This window comes from Martes martes, assembly GCF_963455335.1.
Source record: "Martes martes genome assembly, chromosome: 9".
NCBI classification, from domain to species: Eukaryota; Metazoa; Chordata; class Mammalia; order Carnivora; family Mustelidae; genus Martes; species Martes martes.
The window spans coordinates 133235840-133248185 of NC_137896.1; the positions used below are offsets into that span (position 1 = coordinate 133235840).

General features: G+C 43.2%; 1 protein-coding gene across 1 annotated transcript in view; it reads left to right on the plus strand.

Annotated features, from left to right (window-relative positions):
• The first annotated feature begins 708 nt into the window (after positions 1-708).
• The window catches only part of KIDINS220 (kinase D interacting substrate 220), a 95318-nt gene continuing 83680 nt past the window's right edge, over positions 709-12346 (plus strand). Inside the window, exons 1-2 of the mRNA XM_080813575.1 lie at positions 709-871; positions 7581-7724. Of these exons, the coding sequence (XP_080669701.1) occupies positions 7617-7724 (108 nt within the window). The 5' untranslated portion in view covers positions 709-871; positions 7581-7616. The remainder of the gene's footprint in view (positions 872-7580; positions 7725-12346) is intronic.

The window sequence follows — 12346 nt, forward strand, 5'->3', positions numbered from 1 at the left end:
GTACGGGAGTATCACACTGGGTGCGGACGGTGAAGACTCTAAAAACAAGCAGTTGAAGGGAAGTGGAATCTGAGAGCAGCGACCAGGGAAATGGGAGCGGAAATAGGAGAACGAGAGTCACAGCCACCCAGGAAGCTGAACATTTCCAGGAGGGAGTCTTGAAAGGAGTCCACAGAGGGCCCGAGCTGGAAGCTCTCAATTGCTTTCGGCCTCGGGCAAGCCCGAGGTACCTTCCGCAGAGACCCCGGGCTGCCAAGGGGCCTGGCAAGCCGGCAGGGAGGAGGTGGGCTCAAGGAAAGACCGGGATAGATATAATCCCACAGGCGCTCGGACAGGGTGGACACCTGGCTTCCGGGCTCCGGAGGAGAGACTTTAGCGGGCCTTAGTGTGCAATGTATTAGCAATGTTTTCTGAGGTTATAATTGGGTTTATTTCTCTGCCTAAATTTTGATTACAGTGGTGAATAGGAACTATAAATTATCATAAAAAGAGTGACACTGACAAGGAAGAAAATATTGCCCGGGGCACTGGTCAAAAATACACCCATTTGGAGGTCAGAAGGAGGGGGCGGAGGGCCACCGAGTCCCGGGATCCGCTGATCCTGCCCCACACCCGTTTCGCCCGCCGGCTCCCTGGGGCTTTCGGGCTCCTCCGCCCTCCGGGGGCGTGGCCACCTGCAGCCCCGCCCCTCCACCGCGGCCACGTGATCTGTCAGTTTGCGGAGAGGGACGAAAATGGCCGCCGGGTTTGGTGAGGGCGAAGCGCTGGCAGCCACCGCCTCTCCCATTCCCGTCTTCTGACGGCGCCTGCGGCAGAGCAGGCCCTTTCCGTTCGAGCTGTGGGTGCGGTCCGCAGGCCGGACTGGGAGACGGTCAGTGCGACGGTCGGCTCCGCGGGATGACGGGCAGAGGAGGTGGGGGCGAGGCCCCGCGGGGAGGGGGCGAGGCCCGGTGCGGCGGGCCCGCGGCCTGGTGAGACCGCGGCGAGGCCTGGTGTGGGGGTCCGCGGCCTGGTGGGGGGGAAGGGTGGGGGGGGAGGGAGCGAGGCCGCGTCCGGAGGGGGAGGGGGAGGGGGTGAAGCCCGGTGTGGCAGGGCCGCGGCCGGCGAGGGAGGGGGCGAGGCCGGGTGTTGGGGCCCGCGGCTGGGCGCCCGGGGAGCTCGAGGTCTGGCTCTCCCCGGGAGGCCGCGCTAGCGGGAGCGCCGCGAAGGTCTCGGACTTGGTGTCTCGGTCTGGCAGCCGGCGGAGAGGCGCTTGTCTGGGGCAGGGGGGGGAGGGAGCATGGGGGAGGGGCCTTAGTGAAACTGTTTTCTTTTGTGCGGCAGCCGCTGGCACACCCTCCATCCCGGGACCCGCCTTAGGTGGTACCGTTAAGGCAGGTGTTCCAGGTTTCTTTCTCTGGGCTTCCGAGGGCCAGGTGGTTCGTTTTCTTCCTTTGCTTTCTTATCGGGCTTCCTTGCTCCGTTGTCCGGTGCAGGCCTTTCAGTGCCTGGAAAAACAGCAGCAAGACGTTGATTGCGATGCTTCCATGATTTATTTATAGGGAAACGATTTCTTTGTCCGCCAGCAATATTGGATGGTTTTTCTTTCAAGTTGTTTTGACATAGAGAAAGCTTTAAACCAATGAAGAATGTCTTCTTGTTAATAACTGTTGATGGATCCATTTCTGCCAGCCGCTAGGGGCGCCGGCTAAAAATGCAGTTTTCCGAGCCTTACCTTCAGAAATTGCCGTTCAGCTGGCCGGGGTGTGGCTCTGGAGTCACGCCTTCCGATTCCACCGGGCGATTCTGATGTTTTGTCATTGCCCACACTTTGACAACACTGAGGACTGAACATCTAAAAATGTGTGAAGCACCTTCGAGAGCTGATGGAGAGCCAAGGGGGAGAAGTGGCTGCGGTCGCGGAGTGTTCTTTGTTCTCTAGCTTTAGTCGTGTTGGAGACTGGTTATCAGAATCGTTTTGGGCTGCTTGCTAAAATGGGAATTCTGGGCCCATCCCAGATCTACCGGGTGGGATTCTTTCGGGTAGAAGCCAAGTAATGTTTGTATTTGACAGACTTGCCGAGTAGCTCTGGTGCACACAAGTTTGAGAATCCTCGTTCTGCGTTCTTTGTGTGAATGATTTCCAGATGGTTTTTACAAATAGTGGTGGATTAACCAACCCATCCTTTTTGGAGCACGTCAAATTCAGCCTGGCTAGAGCACCCCATGGCCAGAGTAGGGAGGTGGTTGGGGGCCATGACCCTGCAGAAAAAAGTCCTCGCTTCCTCCTGACTTGCCTTTTGGTTAATGGGTACACCCTCCTCCAGTCACTGATGCTTGGCATCTAGTCATCCTTGACTTTTTTTTTTTTTTTAAATCTCCAGTCACATAGTTTCTTTGATTTTCACATCCAGAATCTCTCTTCTGGGTATTTTGATAGGTTAAAAGGTCAAATATGGGGTATTTTATATTGTTCAAGCTCATATCTCTCATTTCTTCTTCATTTCCTGTGGGTTATTTTGGTGGTTCCCTGACTGGTGTCCAGAGTTCTAATTTTTCTTTCCTGGGCTGCATACACTGCTGAGAGATTAACTTTCCTAGAATCATGCCAGTGTGCCTTCTCCCTCTTCCTGCTTTTGCTCAAAAACTGTCAGTTTCTCAGCTTTATCTGCCATATATTAGTCAGGGCTGTTTGGAAGGCACAGAACAGAGACTTGCTCTTTTACCTCAGGGAGAAGGAGACTTATGGGACTTAATGAGAGTCAGCGAGAAATCAGGATCCAAGGCAGCTTCACCTTCTGCTTCTCTCTCAGGGGCTGCATTTGTTTTCTTACGTCTCTATTCATATCTGTTAGATTCTCTCTGCTGACCGGTTATCTTAAAACTGTATCATTTGGCACATGGCCCATAATGACTGAGTCTTTGGTTTTTGATTCCCAGTTCTGAAGAGAGGAATCTCATTGGCCCGGCTTATGTTTTTGAGCACTCACGTGTCCCAGATCATGTGCCCATCCCTGATAATGGCTGATGGTAGAGAACAGGGCTGTCAAGGGTAGCAGACCCTGTGGGCAGGCAAAGACCTACGGAAGAGGCACGTTTAGTACACGTATGCAGTTACTCAATTTGACATTTACCTGTGATTCTATTTGGTATATTCCTGTGATAGGTTCTAGGGATAAAAGGACAAAGGAGAGACAGCCCTTACCCTTGAAGAAGTTACAGATCTAACCAATCACCTTCACTTCCGGTCCTAGCACTTACTTTTTACTTAAACATTCCATTCGTGCTATTCATTGTTTCTTGGGTGTACACTACACAGGCACTCGGCTGTCCTTGTTTATCTTCTCATGACAATACCAAGGTCTAACTGTGCATGCCAGGCCAGTTCCTGACAGTCAGGGGCTGCTTTTCTCTTCCTCAGCTCCAATTTTGTAGGCATTACGCCAGATGTAAGGTGGGTCTTTCCTCAAGAACTTGGAGTTTAGAGTTGTGGACAAGAAAGAGTAAAATGGTATATGAGCTTTCAAAGCTGAGGCATATCCCCAGGTTATAGAGACTGAGTTCAGGCCACTGGCCCAGCTTAGAGCAAACAGCCGGTCGGTGGAGGCTTCCAGAAGAAGATAATGTTAGAGCCAGTCCATAAGGATGAGTAGAAACTGTCCAGGCATATCTGTGGAGGATGGGCTTTCTAAGCTGAGGGCGAAGTAAATGCAGAGGCCTGGAAAAAAAAGTGTGGGACAGCCAAGGGTTGCACGCAGATTAGTCAGCCTGGACCTGGAAGAGTGGAAGTGAGTAGGGAAGCAGCTTTGGGTCAAGGGTGGCAGGGATGGGGCTGGGCGGGGAGACAGAGATGAGGCTGGAATGGTGAGATGGGGCCAGATTGTGAAGGGTCTACAGGTCTTCATAATCATAATCCAGAACTGTGTTTATGAATCCTCACTGCTCTGCACAGAGCATAGCTTTTCATAGGAATTATAGAATTGAATCTTTACAGCAGCTTTCAGCGGATTTGAGGGTTTCAGTCCCTTGAATAAACTTTTGGGTAATAAAGCCATCATCATTTGTTCTCCCAGCATGAATTTATGGGGAACTAACAGAAGAATTTCAAAGAAGTGTATTTTAGGTCCCGCTTGGTTCAGCGTGGCAGCTTGATTGGGGTGGAGTAAGACTGGAGAGAGGAGATGTAAGTTGGGGGCTATCACACTGATCCAGGTGAGAGATGGTACAGTAGAAATTCTTAGGACAGGTTCCTAGATTACAACAGTTTCCTCTTTTCTGGAAACATTGCCAATACTGTGTGACCTTTAACCCCTTGCCAGTCCTATGACTATACTTCTTTGGTTCCAGTGGCACTTGGCCCAGTGTGGGACTTTTGTATCTGGGGACAAAGAATAATCTGCTTTCTCTGAGAAACTGTCTGACTTGGACTAGAGAGCTATTGGCAGCCACATTCCCATTTGTGTAGAAGAAGTTGATCTATAACAAAAGTAGATTAAGCCAGCAGAGAATGAGAATTCTACTGGCATTTGCAGTCCAGTGGCACCCACCTTTCCCACAGTGTGGTTATGGGAAATAAATCGGTATCCTTAATTTCCTGTCTTGCTTAAGCTAGTTTAAATTTGTCTCTTGTACCCGAAGGAGTCTTGATTCGCATAGATGGTGAATGCCCTAAACTAGGGCACTGAGAGTTCTGGTTGGCTGATGTCAGATGTTAGGAAATGCGGTAGACAGAAAATGGTAATGGTTGTACTCTGGAGAGAGTAGTTGATGCTCTGAAACAGTGGACGTGAGGATGGTGTTCAAAATGGAAGGAGTAAATTGAGCAAAGGCAGGTGTGTGGAGCAGCCTGCAGGTAGGGACAACTTCGAGCTTGGCTGGGCTGTGGGAGGGTGTGGCGCCGGTATCAAGAGGTAAGAGTGGTAATTAGAGCCGGATCCTGGATGCCTTACTGAGGTGTTAGACTTCATCTTACAAGATGTGAGAACAAATGAAGACATGGATATTGGTGACAATTGTTAATAAAAATCTCTTACTGGTTTGCAATGATAGAAATATCGTATTCTTAGATATGTGATGTACAGCATAGGGAGTATAGTTAGTAGTATTGTAATAACTTTGCGTGGTGATGGATGGTCCCTGAAATTAATAGGATATTGTATGTCCATTATAGTTCAGGAAAAAAAGTATCATATTCTGGAAAATTAGGAAATAAAGTTTTAAAAAAATAAAAATTACACTAATGCCATCAACATTTGATCTGTTTCATTTCAGTATTTAAAAATGTATATATTTACAATAGTTGAGATGCTGTATAATATAGTTTTTTTTAGTTAATTTTTTCTGCCAGTGAATATATCACAGGCATTTTCTTGTCAATATATTTTTTTTAATTTTTTTTTCTTGTCAATATATTTTTTAGCAACATTTGGTGACTGTATATTATTCCACTGTGTGAACACATTATAATTTATGTAATCTCCCATCCTAAGTTTCTTGTTATGAATAAAATTGTGTTGTACATAAAAATCTTTGTCCATGTTTCCTGTGTTTTTAGAATTGATACTTAGGGGTGAAGTTACTGGATCAGGTAACATAACTTTTTTGGTGATTTTTAAAAAGTAAAGTATTAGTGAGATAAAATTTACATCAAATTATTTATCCTTTTTACTGTCCAGTTTTGAGTTTTGACAAATGCATGTAAGCTTGTAACTACCACCACAAGCAGAAAATAGAATAGTCCAAGAACTCCCCAAACTCTCTTAAACCCCTGTGTAGTCCCCTCTTTCTCCTCCTCTAGACTGACAACCTCTGATCTATTTTCTGTCCGTATAGTTTTCCTTTTCCAGAATATCATATAAATGGAATCATATAGTGGAATAGTTTGTCTTCTAGTCCCCAGAGATAGACTTCTAATCCACGTGCAAAACACATCACCCTATCCCAAGGCCCCCAAAGTCTCAGCTCATTAGAGTATTAACTCAGAGTCCAAAAATCTCGTTTGAATCTTGTCAGCTCTCAAGTTCTAAATCTGATTATCTTAATCAGGTATGAGTGAGGCTCTGGGTAGAGTCCGTCTTGAGGCATGATTCCTGTCTGTCTGAGAACCTCTGAAACTCGAGAAATAAGTCACATGCTATCAAATACAATGCGGGGACAAACATGGGATACCAGTAATTGACATTGCTCAAGAAAAGGAAGAATGGAAGGACAACATTTTTAATTTTGGTGAACTCTGATTTATCACTTTTCTTTGAGGACCATGCTTTTAGTATTATATCAAAGAAATCGTTGCTTAATCCAAAATAGTCTTATGTTATCTTCCAGAAGTTTTGTGCTTTTAGATATTTAGGTCAATTTTAGTATATGTATTTTGTTCAAGGTATGCATTGAAATCTGTTTATTTGCATTTGGATGTTCCAGTTGGGTAAAACAACGTGCCTACTTTTTTTTGCATTTACATTCAGTAGCGGTAGATGGACAATAAACACACAATTTGCAATGGTGGTAAGTGCCACGGAGAATATAAAGCAGGGCAAGGGGGTGGGAGTGGGGACCGCTATGGAGGATGCGTGAGGTTGTTACTGTGCTACATCACGGGGTCAGGTTAGAATTTCCGAATCAGGGATTGAAGGAAGAGAGGGAGAAAGCCATGTGCATTTCTGGTGGAAGAGATTTAGGCAGACAGAATCCCTGAGGTGGCAGAGTGCTTGGCGTGTTGAAACTGTGGAATGGGTTAGGAGGAGTGGTTGGAGATGAGGTCACTTAGAGTCGAGACCAAGGTAACACGTGGGATTTGAGTTCTTTGAGAAGCCATTGGAGGGCTTTGAGCAAGGCAGGATGGAATCTGACTCGGTGCTCCTGTGGGGAAGGTTCTTCAGTGAGCAGCCGAGGCAGTAGCATCTCCTGGGAGCTTATTCAAGATGTGGACTCGGGCTGCACCCACACCCGTCAGATCAGAATCTCTGACAGTAAGGGCCAGGCATCTGGGTTTTACAAGCTCTGTAGGTGATTCTGATGCATATTATGGTTTTAGAAGCTCTGGTCAGACCTGTGTTTTTAGAAGATCCCTGTGGTTGCCTTGTGGAGGATAGACTGTGGGGAAGGCAAATGCAAGCAGGAAGAGCAGTTGGGATCTAGATGAGAAGTCACAGTGGTTTGGACCAGGGCGGTTGTGATGGAGGTGGTGAGCAGCAGTTGGGTGTGAAATATGTTTTATAGGTGAAGCGGAAAGGATTTGCTAATAGCTTGAATGCAGAGTGTAGGCGACGAGGTAAGTCATGGATGATTCCATGGAAGAATGGAGCTGGAGCTGCCATTTATGGAGACGAAGGCGCAGTGGGGTCTTTTTCTGTTCAGGGGCGGTGATGAGGATGGCGTGGGAGACGCATCTGGGATTGGATGAGTTAAGACTGAGATGTGTGAGAGTTTTGGGAAGGGAGGGTGGGCATTTTGACGGCTGAGCTGTGAGGCCTTGCTTTTATTCCTGACAGTGGCGGTGTGTTCATACAAGTGTAAGGTTAAAAATGATAATATAGTTAATAGTAAATTAGTTTTTTCCTAATCGCAAGTTATGTGTATTTTATCTACTCTGCCTTTAACAGGTATTGGAATAAAGTTAACTACAGCTTTCTGTGAAAATGTCAGTTCTGATATCACAGAGTGTAATAAATTATGTAGAAGAAGAAAACATTCCTGCCCTGAAAGCGCTTCTTGAAAAATGCAAAGATGTAGATGAGAGAAATGAGGTAAGACCACGTCCCTCTTTTTTTTTTCACGCCTAGTGTGGGGCTTGAACTCATAACCCTGGAATAAGGAGTTAGATGCTCTACTGACTAAGCCAGCCAGGCACCCCCAAGACCAAGTTTCTAAAATTAAATTCTTTTCACAAATATTTGTTGACTGCCGACTCCTGTGTGCAAGGCACTGTGCTAAGAATACAGGTGAGTATGAAATATAAAGTTAAGCTTGGTAAGATTGTTAAAAGTACTTCAAAGGGGCGCCTGGGTGGCTCAGAGGGTTAAGCCTCTACCTTCAGCTCAGGTCATGATCTCAGGGTCCTGGGATCGAGCCTTGCATCGGGCTGTCTGCTCAGCCTGGAGCCTGCTTCTCCCTCTCTTTCTGCCTGCTGCTCTGCCTACTTGTGATCTCTCTCTCTGTCAAATAAATAAGTAAAATCTTGAAAAAAAAGTACTTCAAATTCCATACTTTTGGAATACATTTGAACTTACATGATTAAATATGGAATTTAGATTTTTTTTTTTTTTTTAGATTTTATTTATTTATTTGACAGAGATCATAAGTAGGCAGAGGCAGGGAGAGAGGGAGGAAGGGAAGCAGGCTCCCCGCCGAGCAGAGAGCCCGATGCGGGCCTCGATCCCAGGACCCTGGGATCATGACCTGAGCCGAAGGCAGAGGCTTTAACCCACTGAGCCACCCAGGCGCCCTGGAATTTAGATTTATGATTGACTCTTTTCTTTTAGATGAAATAATCAGTACTTGGGAAGTTTGATTACTAAAGTCTGAAGTGTTTCTAGGAGGTTTTAGAGAACTTCTAGACCCAGTCTTTTTAGAAATAGATTAACTAGACAAAATATTTGAAATATTCTCTTTAATGGAATCTTAGTTCTTTTTCTGAGTTATTCATTCTACACACTTAGGGATTTTAAAGAGCCTACATCTTTAAGACAGTTAAATAGGTCATGTGTTTTGTTTAACAAGATAGGAAAGTATATATTTACCATTTTCATTAACTGCTATTAGATATTTCTATTCAACAATACAATTAAGTAAGCTGTTGACTGTATTTTATCATGAAGCACCATAGTACAGCATTTTAGGGACTAAGAAACTTTTTGTATGAAATTTTTAAGTGTCAAAGTTTGTATTTTAAAAATTTAAGAAAAATGAAACTTTAGGGGCACCTGACTGGCTCAGCTTGAGGAGCGTGTGACTGTTTATCTTGTGATTGTGAGTTTGAGCCTCACATTGGGTGTAGAGCTTACTTAAAAATAAATGAATGCATGAATGAGTGAATGAATAAACTTAAGAAAAAAACCCAAAACTTTCTTAAAACTGTATTTTCAATGTAACGTAATTTTTTTTGCCAGTGGATAAAGTGAATGAGGAGTGATACGTATATATGTATGTCTGTATGTGTATACATATATGTGTCTGTATATGCAGACATGTAAAGAGTTTCATTATTTTTGCTGTGGGGAAAAAACATAACATTTATCACTTGAACCATTTCATTTGTGTTCATTCTTGCAACTGGTGCATAATGTTGTGAAATATCTCCAGAACTTCTTCAAATCTAAAACTCCACACCTATAAAACAGCACCTGCCTAGTTCTTTCTCTTGCCAGCCCCGGGTACCTGCTCTTTCACTTTCTGTTCCTAGGAGTTTGACTCCTCTCAGTACTTCATAAAAGTGGAATCATACAATATTTGTCTTTGTGACGGCTGATTTCACTTAGCATAATATCCTTAAAGTTCAACCATGTTGTGGCATATGACAAGATTTCTTTCCTTCTTATTTTTTTATTTTATTTTTTAAAAGATTTTATTTTATTTATGTGAGAGAGAGAGGGAAAAAACAACAAAGGAGCAGTGAGGAGGGCAGAAGCAGAGGGAGTAGCAGGGAGCCTGATGTGGGATCCCAGCCTGATCCTGGGATCATGACCTGAGCCAAAGGTAGACACTTAACCGACTGAGCCACCCACACATCCTGATTTCTTTCCTTTTTAAAGCTGAATACTTATTCCATTGAATTTTGCTTATGCATTTATCTATGGATGGACATTTGAGTTTTTTCTTCCTCTTGTCTATTGTGAATAGTGCTGCTATGAACACGAATATGCAAATATTGCAAATGTTTTTAAAGTTGTGGAATCAGCAGTTATTAGTTATGATTATGATTATTATTTTTGACATAGGGTACCTGATTTCATTAAACATTAACTGTCATAAGGAAATCTTAACATAGAATTTTGTTAATGCCTAGCAAAATTTGTTACTGCGATAACCTTATGATAGTTAATGATTTTATTGAATCAGCTCCTTTAATTTGCATAGCAACTCTATAAAGAATAATGCTGTTATTTATTTTGATTTACAGGTAAATGGCTTAATTCCTTAGCTTCCTATTCCAGATACTGTCTGGTAGAACCCAGGTTTGAACTCTGTTCTGTTTTATTTCAGACTATAATCTGTTTATGCTCTATTGCCATTCTGTGCATTTTCAGAATAAATTTGTCTAATGATGTGCCGATATTTTCAGTGTTTCTATATTGAGCACAGTATGTTTTGGTTAGAGCACAGTATGTTTTGGTTAGGTAACTCTTCTGTGATTATGCGTTGTCAATAATTGTTCTACATAAATAAGAGAGAAAATTTGTAACTGGAGATTGTTTGTTATAAAGAGCTGCTTACAAGAATAGTTGTTTTATTAGCATTTAACTGATACTAATAGTATTTATTTTTAAAATTTTTAATATTTATTTAGAGAGCACACAAGAGGAGGGAGGTGCAGAGGGAGAGGCATAATCTCAAGCAGACTCCACACTGAGTGTGGAGCCTGATAGGGGGCTCGGTCTCACAACCCTGAGATCATGATCTGAGGTGAAATCAAGAGTCACCTGCTCAACTCAATGAGCCACCCAGGCACCCCTGCTATTAATGGTATTTATAGTTAGTTTAGTATTGCATTGGTTGAAATTGGAGTTTTAAAATAGTGATTGGAAACAACCTGGATTGTTCAGTTATGGCTCAGTGTGAGGGCTGGAGAGAAAGTAGCTTTCTCAAGGCCTTTTTTTGGCATTTTGCTTCTATAGCTTCGGATAAAATTTAAATTTTTTAGAATTCTGTAAAGGTGTATGGATTTTTTTCTTTCTTGCCCTTTAAAGTATTTAATTACTTTATATTAATGTGTTTTATCAATTTTGAAAAAGTATCTTAAAGATTACATCAATAAAATAAAATAATGTGGGGAAAATTGCCATACTGTGTTTTAGCATACAATTGGCTGCCATCAGTAAATGCTAATTTCTTGCCTTTTCTCTCTGCTTTATTTGTAAACTAGGTAGCTCTTGGCCTGTGAATATTCTCAATGGTGATAGATCTTTGCCCTTTGTAGAGTCGGGAAGACTTTCCTTTCCTTTTTTCCCTCCCCTCCCCTCCCCTCTCCTCCCCTCTCTTTTCCTCTCCTCTCCTCTCCTTTTCTCTTTTCTTTTCAAAAAGAAGAAAGTTACTCTCAGCTCTTCTTGGTACAAGATTATAGTGCTGAGGTTGGACAGTATTCTCCTAGGAAGATGAAGTGGGACTTAAAATTCAAGGGGTGCATCTTGTTATGTGCTTAGAAATAGGCTCTGAGGGAAATTTCAAAGGAGAATTTTTTTTTTAAAGATTTTATTTATTTATTTATTTGACAGAGAGAGAGAGAGAGAGAGAGACAGCGACAGAGGGAACACAAGCAGGGGGAGTGGGTGAGGGGGAAACAGGCTTCCCAGCAGAGCAGGGAGCCCGACGTGGGGTCCATCCCAGGACCCCGAGATCATGACCTGAGCCTAAGGCAGATGCTTAACGACCGAGCCACCCAGGCGCCCTCAAAGGAGAATTTAAAAATGTTTTAGTTTCAGTACAATTATTAGAAGAAGTATATATGCTGCAAAGGTTTGTTTTAAAGGGCCATGGTTAATGAGGTCTAGGACATCTGAATAAAGAGAAGTAGGACTGCCTAGGGCTTAGGAAGAGCAAAGAGATGCTGAATAGGAAATATTTTTTGCATGGTAGTCTTCTGGGAAGCTGAGATAAGTATGAGACCTGTTGGGGGATCTTCGGTTGGTGCAGTGTTTATTTAATGTGTTTTGGCTTGAGATTTTTGTAAGTGGAGTAGGGGTTAAATGAGTTACGTGGTTCTGTGTGTTTTGGGAAGCAGTGGACTTGGGATTTACTGGGATGTGTGGGATTAGGTATGGAAGGGGTCTTTAGTGATTCATTTTGAAGTAGGAGAATAAAGTTGTCATGGCTGTTTTTAAGTACTCTGTCTCCGCAAGTATAGTTATCAGATTGGTTAAGCAAGAATTAATAGAGTAAATAAATGTTTTATTATAAGACCTAGCTTATAAGGTAACTTTTCTTCTATCTTTGAGAATCTAGTAGAACTTCATGGTAACTTTTTTTGAAAATTATTTATCTGTTTGATTAGTGTAGCTGTAAAAGGTGTATCAGTTGAGAATTCCTTGGACTGCATGTAATAGCTCCTAAAACAGTGTCTTAATCAAAGTAAGGTCTGATTTTTCTCATATGATGACAAACTGGAGGAAGCATTCCAAGGCTGGTAGGATAGTTTCAGGACATCTTCGTGGGC